Source organism: Trachemys scripta, chromosome 1 (assembly GCF_013100865.1).
Source record: "Trachemys scripta elegans isolate TJP31775 chromosome 1, CAS_Tse_1.0, whole genome shotgun sequence".
NCBI classification, from domain to species: domain Eukaryota; kingdom Metazoa; phylum Chordata; order Testudines; family Emydidae; genus Trachemys; species Trachemys scripta.
The window spans coordinates 106,016,992-106,030,196 of NC_048298.1; the positions used below are offsets into that span (position 1 = coordinate 106,016,992).

Below are 13,205 nucleotides of genomic sequence, written 5' to 3' on the forward strand. Positions count from 1 at the left end.
TAGAACTGAAATATCATAGAATATCAGGGTTGGAAGGAGGTCATCTAGTCCAAATCACTGCTCAAAGCAGGACCAATCCCCAGACAGATTTTTACCCCGGTTCCCTAAATGGCCCCCTTCAAGAATTGAACTCACAACCCTGGGTTTAGCAGGCCAATGCTCAAACCACTGACTTCTCACCACTTACTCATTGTGTTGTGTTCGGGCTGGGACTATAATGAGATCAACAACACATTAGAGTTAGGCCACTGAATAGCTCTGAGATGGTAACAGTTTTGAGTCACTACCTATGTTTTCACATAAAACATAGTCATTGATGTAATGATACAATTACCATATAAGAATTAATATTCCAGTAATGCCCAGAGGGTTGTAAGTGGGTAGTTAATAGCTTCCAAGGCTAATGGAAATTAATGCAGCCATAGCATTCACACATTACTTGCTGCTGGTGTACAATATCTTTATAAAAACTAGTATAGAGAATCATTCTCTTAAGAATAGCATCAATTAACTGATTTAGTTCAATGATTAGTCACAGAATGGCTTGTGCCCTAGTGCCTCCTGGTAAATAATTTAGAAATACCTTATGGTTAGGAAAACAAATAAGTAGTCATTTCTAACTCCTATAGGCAAAGCACAGATCTGTTGTGCTGAACACTAAGTTACGGTGGATAAACCTAGGTTTCTCCTTCCTACCATGCATGCACATCCGTCTGCCTTTCCTTCTCTCACCTCCACACACGCTGATGTCATACTGCCGCATCCTCATTCCCACCAACGCCCAATATGTCTTCTTCCCCTTCTTATCCAGGCCTCCTATGAGACATCTACATCTGCTCCTCTCCCAGTCCCATCCTGGCCTAATCCCATTACCTTTTAAAGCGGTGTGGGTCTCAGAAGTAGCTTTTTAGTCTCTCAGATGGGCCAAGACTTGGCTTCTTCTTTGGAAACTAATATGTCAGCACGCTCTAAGATTGGAAAGAAGGAACAAGCCAAATCCTGGCAGAAAGGCTGGAAATGTGCTGATCTGTGCAATTGTTTACTATAGATAGGAGGGTCTGATCTGGTGGATGGGAAGGAGGAAGCAACAGCGAAACAAGTGTACTGTAACCAAATTGTGTGAAAAGAAATAGGGCTGAGGTTTAAGCCAGTTCTTATTCTTTATGACATGAACCAATTCGCCCATCTCTACTCCTGATAACCCTTAGAGATCCTCTGGATATCTGGAAGCTGTGTTTCTCTGCTTTATGTGACAACGAGAGCATGCCTAAGTCTCTAGCTCTTTGTAGGAGAAATGATGTATGATGCATCTTCTGTTATTTCTTTTAGTGTCCAGCATCATTACAGCATTTCTCTTAGGGCATGTCTCCACTTACCGGGGGATTGACGCACAGCAATTGATCCACCAGGGATCGATTTAGCAGGCCTAGTGAAGACCTGCTAAATCGACCGCCAGTCGCTCACCCGTTGACTCCGGTACTCCACCGGAACAAGAAACATAAAGTAAGTCAACATCCACAGTGCAGTGTGCATCATGCATCCCCCTCTAGTGGCTGATTCAGACAGACTACCTACCTACTGCCACTTCCAGCTAACGGACTTAGGTCGAGATGTTTAAAAGTGACTAGTGATTTTGATGCCTCGGTCTTTGGGTGCCCAACTTCAGAAGCCTTAAAGCCCAATTTTCAAAAGTTGCTAAGTGCCTGCCCTCTGCAAATCAGGCCCCTTCAGATGCTGTAAATTGGGCATCCAAAAATTGGTGTACCTAAAATCACTAGTCATTTTTGAAAATGTAAGCATTAGTCCTTCAGCTCCAGCGGCAGAGGTCTTTGGTGCTAGAAACCCCATGCTCAATTCCTGGTGCTAGCCTGTGATGAGGGTGTTGCGTCTACACGTTGATGTCTATACAAAACTGTGACTGATTTGAAGCTCTGAATCTGTGGGGACCTGTCTTAACAGTTAACCTCTTTCCATTTTTTATTTCTCATTTGTAGCTCAGGTGTGCAGACTCTGCCCCATAATGCCAAGGTGCACTACAACTATGCCAATTTTCTGAAAGACCAGGGTCGTAACAGTGAAGCCATCTATCACTACAAAACTGCCCTCAAGTAAGTTCCTTGAAACACCCTATTAAGACTGTTTACTTAAACTTTCCTCTTCTGGCACATGAAGTGCTCTGTTTTCTCTTTTCCTAACAATAGACAGCTCCCTGGTAGCAGTTATAGCTTAACTTGAAAGCTCTTTGACTTAGTGTTTCTATGTCATTAAATGAGGTAATTTGGCATCTCTCCCACAGTGTGTGTGTTAGTTAAGTATGTGGCATTCAGAAGTTTCCATAGCTACACATTGAGCAGTGAAGTGTCATTTACTTGGCTGAATGTACACTGGTAAATGGGAGGGAGTTGCCATAGCTGTATTTGCAGGTGCTCAGGCCATTTATATTAATAAATTATTAATTGTGCATGTATGAAAAATATCTGTAATCACCACAGTAGATAGTGATAATACTTAACACTTATACAAAGCTTTACATCTTCAAAGCACCATACAAACACTCGCTATTAATTTATCCTCAGAACATCCCTGCCTGATAGGTGAGTAAATAGTATTATCCCCATTTTACAGATGGAGAAACTAAAACAGCAAGAGGAGTTGACTTGGCCAAAGCCACATAGTAAATTTATATCAGAGCCAGGATTATAACCCATGGCCTCATGACACCCAATCCAACACTTACTCCTACAGACCACGCTGCCCGTAGGTATGGGTGCAGCAGCGCAGCATCACTGTGGTTTAGGTTGCATCCTGAATTCTGTTTAAATCCTCTAAAACTGGCATGCTTGATCAGATTCCTTTGAAATTTGGTGTGCCTCAGCATCATGGCTGGGTCATGGGTGTCCAGACCTAGTAGTCAGAACCAGATTCTGCAGTCACGAGACCGGAGTCAGCTGGGTCGAGATACCAGGAGGTTAGAAGTAGGAGACAAACTGGAGATCACGGCAAATCAGATGCCATGAGTGAAGCCGGAGCAGGTAGCAGGACTTGGGGAGGGAGCAGAAGGCACACAGAGCAAAGTGGAGCCCAGCTATTCAGACAGCTTCCTGTTCCTGCTGCCGGCTTAAGTAGGGCCAGCAGGCCAATCGGCTGTTCTGGGATTCCACCAATTGGACCTCAGGGGGTGGAGCCTCACACTGGGGCTGGGCTTTGTGGATCCCAGGTAAGCTATTGTCAGCAGGTTGCCAGGTGGAGGGCTGGAGCGTGGCTGCTCCCATGAACTGTAGTCATCTTGGGATTGAGACCTGTGTGGGTCAAGACACTCAGGAGGGTGAAGGATAGGGTTATTGACCCAAATTTGGGGTCATTTGAGCTAGGGATTGTGAAATATGCTTCCCCTTCTCCAGATAGCCCATTTTCAAAAAGTTTCTCAGGTGTATGTAGTTTTTTTTTTTGTGTGCTCAGAGCTAGAGATCAGGCTATTGATAAGATGATGGTCAGAATAGTCTCAATCTGTCAAGTTGTACCAAAGATAGTGCATGGTGCCCGCTAAATCTTTTGGGGACCCAAACTAAGAACAGTATTTAAGAAAAGGTATGTTTTTACAGTGCATGTGCACTAATCCAGAAAAATGGATAGAGGGCTTCCATTCCCACCAGTTTTTACATTCTTGTCAAGCTAGACTGTTGTTAGTGCTCTAAAATCTGAATGGTTACTTGGATTGCTTGGAAATTTGTTGTGCCCCGTGGAGGCCTGGGGCAGTGTTCATGATCCAAATTTGGGGTCAATTGATCAATGGGTTCCTGAATTTCAGAACTCCCCAAAACAATTTCCTTCTGTTGCCTAGTGCAGCCTGGCCCTACAGCTCAATGAACAGGCACTCTTGCAGCATGTAGTCTCCTTCTGAGTTGTAGAAATGGGGAAGGGGAACCTCTCCTAGAGGAGCGAACACAAGAAAAAGAACAACAATAAAAGACCAAGAGAAAAACAGAAAGCAAAAACCAAAGATACAAAAAAAAAAAAAAAAATCACACCAGAGAGGAAAGAGACAAAGACAGAAAAAGAGAAAAGGTGGACAGAAAAAAGGGACAGAAGAAAGGCATGTAGGACATAGCTTGGTGCAAGGGAACATGTGCATATAGAGGGTATCATCTCTTGCAAATTAGGGGTTCTGACAGAAAAATGGCTGGGAACTTTTTCTTATTGATCTTCAGCTTGCTTAGTCCCTAAATGTGGGGGAAGGACAGAAATTACCTCAGTCCAATTAGACTGTGTCTGTGCTAATACCCTCTGGCCAACTAAGGAATAATATTGATGGCTCTGAAACGGAGCCCCACCCAGTCACGATTAGCTGGAAGGATGGTGTTTGCTGCCACCCACCATGTCTGGAAAATGGATGTGAGAGGCATTGGACAACATTTTGGGTATGAACAGGGATACTGAGGACATCACAGTTTTTTTTTTTAAAAAGTATTAGCAGACGCTACCCATCTGTAAAAGTGAACTTACTAGTACCCATGGCTGCTTAGCCACTCCCTCCTCCCCACGTTGACACTGCCACGAGTGCAGGCATCTGCTTGTGTGTTACTCAGAGTTTATAGTATTTGCTGACTAGATTTTGCTCAGCTGTGTCTCTAGCTCAGCAACACCCATTTATCATAATTATGGTGCTGTCTTCTGCTCTGCAGTATTCCAGTTAGACAGAGGCTATTTTAGAATTGATTGCAGGCCATGTTTATTAAACGTTATTAGATATGTAGCCTGTGATGAGGATGATAGCTGTAGTGCTTGTGCCATGTAAAAGACTGGATTTTCAAAGGAGCTGGGTAGCTTCAGCTCCCTTTGACTTCAGTGCTTGGCACCTTAGAAAATCAAGCTGCGGGTGCTCATCCTGAGGCATTAACATTCTAATCTGGCTAAATAAGATACATAGGAAAACAAGTGTTATCTAGTGCTCGGAGCTCAACTAAGGGTAGGCTCTCATAGGTTCTGCTTCTGATTTTCCCACTGACTAGAAATGTGACCTTGATCAAATCATTTAATCTCTCTGTGCCTCAGTTTTCCATATCTGTAAAATGGGGATATTAATATTTATCTATATAGTGCCACTCCTACTCCACTTCTCTGTCCATCTTCTCTCTTCTCCTATCTCCTTTTCCTCCATGTTGTCTCTTTTGCCCCAGCACCCACTCCCTGACTGTATGTCAGAGAATGTTGGGGGCCTATATACTAAAATATAAAGCGGTGTAGGTACAAAATTGTAAAGTTACTTCCACCAAGAATGCCATACTATAAATTCTGCACAATCACTCCCAGTTGTGAAAAGTCCTACATCATTTGGTATGCGGGAGCCCACATCCTTCCAACCAGCCTGTATGCTAGGAAGGAGCACTACGATTGTTCGAACTTTTACATGTGCCTTTATGGCCACAGATTCAATGGTACTTTCGAGGTGTCACCCATGTGTTGATTTTAGTTCACAGACTCAAGCCTGAGGCCAGTTTATTGCAATACATACCAACGCGTTGAGGGTTGCAGTCAGAAACTACACCCACGATCACAGCTCGCAGGCTGCTTTTATTCTTACAAACCGCAAACATAGTACAAATTATACGTCAATAGGAAAATAAAAGAGTTGGGGGTCTGTTCCCTTTTTTTCAGTACCTTCCTCATTATTTTTCCGAGTATTGGGTGCATATTGGGTGAGGGGCTTCTCGAGAAGCCTGATGCGGTCAAAACTTGGCACCAGCTAGGGTACATTCTCGGAAGAATGCATGGTACCTTCCGGGGCGTTATGGTCAGTGTACCGGGGAGGGGTTGACAGGATGCCCAAAGAAGGTATCTAATTGGCTAGTTTTGCATTTAGCTGGAATTACAGGAGAAGTTAACATTTAGCTAGAACTAATTTCTTCACACAAGCAGTTATTATATTTCATCACAAGCGGTTATCATATTTCCACAGCCATGAACATATTTCATTAGTGCTGCTTCTAGGGCTTTTTATTTCTTTCCCTCCTTGGCCGCCCCCCCCTCCCCCCGGTCATGACCCTTGACCGAGTTTGGCAGGAGGCTGTGTCATTTAGCCTAGTTCAGGCTTGTGGCCTGCAGGGCGGGCCTATAAGATGAGTCTTCGCGAATGTTCTGCTCGGTGCAAGGGAGGCCAGCTACGCCTATTCCCCCACAGTAGGTAGGTCTTGCACCATGCATTGAAATTCTACAAATGTCAGCTCTGTTAAACCAGTGGAAAAGGCAAGTAAATAACATGGTGATAGATGCAGTATAGGATCCTAGATACATGCCATAGATACACGCAAATTCCAGCGCCAGGCTTCCTCTAGTGAGTATAACCTGCTCCCCAAGGTTCCAGCGTAGAGAATGTTAGCAAAAGCACCCAAGCTGATCTCAGCTATGGCACCAGCACTTTCTCTCAATGTGACCGTAATACTAATGATACTGGGGCGAATTCTCTGTTGGTGTAAGTTATTGGAGTCCCATGGAGGCCATTGAGTTTCTTACAATTTACATTGGCAGAGAATTTGGACCATTCATGTTATGTTTGGCAGTCTAGTGGTAACCCACTGTCCTGCCACATATGGATCTAAATTTATCTACTGATCTTTTATTCCTGTAGGACCACTGTATTCAGAAATTACCAGTAATTTACACCACTTTAAAATAATCTCCTTTAAGAGCAACATTGAGGGGTCAGAAAGGAGCCTCATTGAACCAGCCTCCACTAGAAGGGAAGATTGCTGTACCACAGAGTGTGTGAAAGTGCGGTGAAGGAGGTTTAGAGAGGCTATCATGGGACTTCAGTGACACTCCCAAAATGACAGAGGAGACTAGTGGTAGCACAGCAGGCTACCATATAAAGAGTGAGAGATCAGCAATCATGGTCCCTTCCTCCTGTGTCAGCGATGGTGGGGAGTACTGCAAAGGTTGTGTATGCTGTTGTTTGGAGGTAGGAAAAGGAGAGCCTCACCTCGCTGTACAGCAGCTCTTTTGCATAAGGAGCAGTGTTGGTGGCCCATTGATCATTTTAGCTTGCTTTCAAAGTTTTATGGCAAATTGTAATTGATGTAGTTTTTGTTGCATTTCTAATGAATATGAGATTAAGTATAAAAATTTGCTAAACAAAAATTATCATGATGTCACAGTGTACTTAGCTGTCTTAACTACTCACAAAATTACTATTAATAATAATAATAATTAATAATTAACACTTGACACTTACAACACCTTTCAGTCAATGTCTAATTACCGTGCAACCATTTAGTTAAGTACCATAATACCCCGGTGAGGTAAGTAATATTATAACTGTTATACAGATGAGTTGATTGAAGGGGACCTGGGACATACAGTAAATTGATGGCAGTCAGGACTAGGTCTCAGGAATCCTAGCTCTCAGTGCTTTAACCATTTGTTTACATTCCTATTATTCCCAGATCCTCAGCTGGCATAAATTGGTGTTGCTCCATTGATTTCAATGCAACTAATCAATAACCCAGAAGAATGTATTTTCTGGTAATAAACCTGCAGGACAATATATTTCCAAAGGACAGAAGTCCCATTGATCACCTCTTAAAATGAATGTTTGTTTGAAGTGGTGGCAGATCACCCTTTAGAAAACTCATTAAGCACTCAATGTGGAGGACCCAATCATGAAATGTTCTGGTTTATCTTGGCTTTGTGAATTAGAGTGTAGTCTAATTATATACAGTGCTAGGGCTGAGAAACATGAAAACTGAGACCAAATGTAAAAATATAGAGGAACATGATCATTTTAAAGAAAAGCTTAATTCTGTGTGTGCATAAGTGTGCAAAAGTCTCTCCTTTATGTCAGGTTAGGAAATGAACATTAAATCTAAACTGGAAGCACAGCCTTTTGGGGGTGCAAACTAAAATATGTATAAACCATATTTCATGAATCGTTGACATTCTGGAATTGTAGTAATGGGTGTTAAATCTTTTAGCTGACCTGCAATGGAACAATAAACACATCACTGTAATCGACCTCTTTGGTAGTTTCTCAGTCATGCCATAGTGGCCCCAGAAGAAACGTGTTGCTTCACAAAATAAAAAAAATTAAGCTAATAAAAATGCTATATGGTAATAGGATAGAGAAAATTATCTCTTAAGGCTAGTTTAAAGGCTTGCTGTTGTTGCAGATTTTCTACTTCCGCTAGTTCTGCTTGAGACCCCCTGTTGACAGAAATCAAAAAATATTAGTCTTACATGAAATAAATCTTGTCTTATCACCTGCGTGAGAGAGAAAGAATATCAAGACACTTAATTTCATGCTGATGTGATGAATATTTACAATGTGCTAATGAATATTTCTTATTGTTGTTGATGGCTGTTGAATTTTGGTGTTTTTCCATTCTTCCTAAGCCTTGTGTTACTGAGGAGACCTTTTTATTATTCATCAGGAATGAATGTAAGCTGATGCGCATGGATGAATATAGCAGAGTTTTAAAAATCAATTCCAGCAAAGTGGTATTATCGCTTCAATATGCGTTCTGGCAACAGAGGAAAAAATGCAAACTTGAAAAATTGTGGTAATTCAAAACTAAATTTTCAAAGTGGCCTCATCCCATCCTCTGTATTTCCAGGGCTAAAATTGTGGACACAAGTTTTTAGGCATGAAGTTTTTGTTGGCTGAGTTTTGCCTCCCCTGAATCTTCGGGTTGTGTATATCAACACATTTGTGTTAAGGAATTGTTATGTAATTAGAGGCTTTGCTCAATTTGGTTGCACAAATTACATTTTGTGCAGCCCAAGCTAAGTTTTGAGGTAGGCAACAATTTTGGCACCCAAAATTGAACACCAAAATTTTGGGGCATTCAGATTTGGAGGCTGTCTCTGAAATTTGGTCCTTACTCTTTTTTAACAGAGTATATTGTTGTTTTCAAATTAAGTTATAGACATAGGAGAGAGTTATCTTTGGGTCAGAAACGATATAATGATCTGGAAATGGACAAAAATTATTTATTTATAATTGAATGCATTATTTATAACTAATTTTTGCTGCTGGGTGAATACTCACAAAAATGAAATGGGGGAAGAAAATAGGGAGGGAGGGACAGAGATGATATTAGCAGGCATAGGGAGTTAGGCATCCTGAAGCAATCCAGAGCTGCTATCTCCCATGGGAAACGTGAACAAAGAAGTGAATTGGTTCCTGTTTCCAATCTGAACTTTAATTTTATATATATGTATGTATATGAAATAGTTGGTATTTGATATTATATAATACACCATAACAAGGGTGGCCAAACTTACTAGCCCTCCAAGCCGCATCTGACAATCTTCAGAAGTTTGAGAGCCAGGGCACACCTGCCAGGGGCCAGGGCTCAGGGCATCAGCCCCGCAGGAGGGCCTGACAGGGCTTGGGGCTTTAGCCCAGCTCCTGCCGAAGCCCAGAAACCCCCTCTCCACTGGGCAAACGCCCTTACCCCACCCCCCTGCTGAAGGACAGAGGTCCTGAGCCTCCCCCTCCAGTCTGATAGGTGGAGAATGGGGAGGGGAGGAGCGGGGGGGACTCCACGAGCCACAGTTTGGCCACCCCTGCAATATAAAGTATTCATATCTATATACATAGTGTGTGTGTGTGTGTGTGTATATACAATAATTATTTTTGTCCATTTGCAGATCATTGCAAGCTTGTCCCCCTCCTGGAAGGGGTGTGTGTGTGTGTGTGTATACATAAATGTAAAATGGGGAATATACACACATACACATATGGTGTGTGTGTGTGAGAGAGAGAGTGAGAGAGAGAGAGTCAGACAGCCCTTTTGGGCTTTCTTTTCTGATCTCCTCCCATCAAGTGGAGCACCCAGGGAACATCTAGGGAGCAAAGAGGTCTCCTGAGGCAGTTGTCCCATAGGCCTTCGGGAGAACGTCTGCCCCGGGGGGAGAGTTCCCGGCGGAGGAAGAGCTAGGTGGCAAACAGGCTGGTTTACTGGTTGGAAATACTAGTATTGCAGGGGAGGAAGAATCTGGGCCTTGCAGAACACAAGTGCAGTCACTTAAGGCTTCATTCACATAATGGAAGCTGGAAGTTTCAGTGGAAATACTGACTTGCATTACCATGAGATCTTGCAGGAGAGAAGCTCAAACAAAGGGGGCATAGGTATATGTGCCATAGCCACATTTCCTGCTGCCCCATGTTGAGAAAAAGCTGCGCCATAACATCATTTGTGATGGGTTGACATTAGCCAGTCACACGACTCTAATCCCTCCCCCACTTAAAAATAAAACCCTAGGGAGTGTTAATGACACTGTTTTTTTAGCTAAGCTTTCCCACAGTCTTACCAACCGACTTTTTATATATTTAAATCAACAGTATCTGGGGTTGTTTAAATGGTGTTTAAATTGTAGTCTCTGTGTATTAAAACAAAATCTTGTTCGCATGACCTTTTATTTTAAATATAATATGTATACAGAAGAACTCTTTTCAGCACAAACTGCAGGTGGCCTGGAACACCAGCTGCGCTTTATTTTTGGAGTGATTTACAATACCAGCACCGTTTGTTAGCTTGTTTTTACAATGAGTTAGCATTTACACTGCTACCCTGTTATAGACATGGTTGTGTTCACTCCTGATGCTTTGAATGTCCTTATGACACCCAGAGTAGTCACTTGTGGTGATCCCTTTCGTTTGGGGTTTGATGAAGCCATATTTGGACAGAATAAACTAATAGACTGCATTAGTAAATGTAGATAACTTGAGATAATTGCTGAGTGATGTAATAACATTTGCTGGCCGAAAAGGATGCCTGATAAAAACCTGAGCCATAGACTTAACGGATGTCACAATAAAGTGCAATGGAGTGTTAGGCACATTGCTTTAACCAAGGGAGTTTATTTTAAAATGTATTTTGTGGAAAGCGTGCAATACAGAATATTCCACCCCCACACTCTGGCTCTGCTTCGTACTGGCCAAGTATCAAGCAAGGCCATAGTTTTATTTATTCAGAACAAAGGGATAGACATGGGACCATGAACAACAACACAAAAGATCCTTCTGCAGGGCCCTGTAAGAGGATATGTAGTGTTCCAAACACCTCTGCTATGGCAAGGCCCCGTCTGGTACAGGAATGGCCTGTTGCCTTGTGGCAGTGCAATAAAAACTAAAATGTCACTGCTCTATTGATTTTATTTTCAGTGGAGTAAACATCTGTACATATTAGGACTTGGTGCTTAAAGACCATTCCATTCTCCCGGCATCTTACTATAAAACAGTCTCTCTCTGTGCAATAATTTGATTTTAAATACAGGGTGCAGGCAATGGGAAGTAAGAGAATCATTGAAATGTAGGGCTGAAAGGGACCCCGAGAGGTCATCTAGTCCATCCCTCTGCTGTGAGGCACGACCAAGTATACCTAGACCATCCCTGACAGTGATGGTGGATTCCACAACCTCCCTTGGAAACCTGTTCCAGTATTTAACTATCCGTGTGGTTAGAAAGTTTTTTCCTAAATCTCCCTTTCTGCAGATTAAGCCAATTGCTTCTTGTCCTATCTAATTAGATATAGAGAACAATTGAACCCCATTGTCTTTATAACAACCCTTATCATATTAGAAGACTGTTATCTGGTCCTCCTTCTGTCATCGTTTTTCAAGACTGATGTCCAGTTTTTTTAACTTTTCCTCATAGGTCAGATTTTCTAAACCTTTCATCGTTTTTGCTGCTCTCTTCTGGACTGTCTCCAATTTATCCACATCTTTCTTAAAGTGTGGTGCCCAGAACTAGAGAGAGTACTCCAGCTGAGGCCTCACCAGTGCTGAATAGAGTGGGACAATTGCCTCCCAGGTCATAGATGAGACACTCCTGTTAATGCACCCTAGAATGATATTAACCTTTTTTGCAACTGGACCACATTGTTGGCTCATATTCAATTTCTGATCCACTATAGCCCCCACATCCTTTTCAGCAGTACTACCACTTTGCCAGTTATTCCTCATTTTGTATTTGTGCATTTGATTTTTTTTCTTTCCATATGTAGTAGTTTGCACTTGTCTTTATTGAATTTCATCTTGTTGTGTTCAGACCAATTCTCCAATTTATTAAGGTCCTTTTGAATTCTAATCCTGTCCTCCAAAATGCTTACAACCCCTCTGAGGTTGGTGGTGTTCACAGGTTTTTGTAAGCATACTCTCCACTCCATTATCCAAGTCATTAATGAAAATGTTAAATAGTGCTGGACCCAAGATAGACCCCTGCGGGCCCCGCTGGGTATGTCCTCCTGTCCTCCTGTCTTGACAGCGAACCATTGATAACTACTATTTCAGTATGGTCTTTTAACCTGTTGCAAGTTATTTCATAATTACTTATAGTAATTTTGTCTGGACCACATTTCCCTAGTTTGCTTATGAGAACGTCATGTGGGACTATGTCAAAAGCCTTATTAAAATCAAGATAAATCACGTCTACAGCTTCCCTATCATACACTAGGCCCAATAAGCCTGTCAAAGAAGGAAACGAGGTTGATTTGGCATGATTTGTTTTTGACAAATCCATGTTGGTTATTACTTATCACCCTATTATCCTCTAGGTGCTTACAAATGGATTATTTAAAAATTTGTTCCAGTATCTTTGTATGTATTGAAATTAGGCTGACTGATTTATAATCCCCAGGGTTCTCTTTGTTCCTCTTTTTAAAGATAGGATGTCTGTCCTTCTCCGGTCCTCTGAAACTGCACCTGTTATCCATGAGTTCTTGAAGATTATTGCCAATGGATAACAATTATTTTGGAGAGACTCAAGTTCACTTGTGATTTTGGGTTCACATGCGTTTCCCCTGCTCCCCACAATCATATTTTCCCCCCTCAACAATCCATGAGACTTCTGTGTTTTACCTTATGAAGTTTTTTGGATCACTCCCAGTAACATCTTTGAGTGGACACTCCCTCTTCAGGAGTCACTGGGTGGCCATGGATTCATACTATATCATCATAGAAGAAGTTTGCTTCCTCCAATCTTACCAAGGCTCCTTTAGGGACAATGGAAGACTTGCTTCCTGTCCAGCTTTTGTCTTGTGAGGACATGGGGTCAGGACTTTTGAACACTGTTGGCAGTATTAAGCAGATACTTGGCTCAGTCAGCAACCCTGGCTATTTCCAGGTTAGGGTTAGGGAGATGTATGTATCATAGAGTAGCCCCAGGGCTGCTCCAACATATTCTAACTCATGCTAAGGGCTGGGGAGGA

At 42.2% G+C, this 13,205-nt stretch overlaps 1 protein-coding gene across 2 annotated transcripts in view; it reads left to right on the plus strand.

Moving 5' to 3' along the window:
* TMTC1 (transmembrane O-mannosyltransferase targeting cadherins 1) overlaps positions 1 to 13,205 on the plus strand; it is a 211,812-nt gene that overhangs the window by 151,208 nt on the left and 47,399 nt on the right. For both annotated transcript variants that reach the window (XM_034780420.1, XM_034780430.1), the window contains one exon: positions 1,995 to 2,108. In XM_034780420.1, the coding sequence (XP_034636311.1) occupies positions 1,995 to 2,108 (114 nt within the window). The remainder of the gene's footprint in view (positions 1 to 1,994; positions 2,109 to 13,205) is intronic.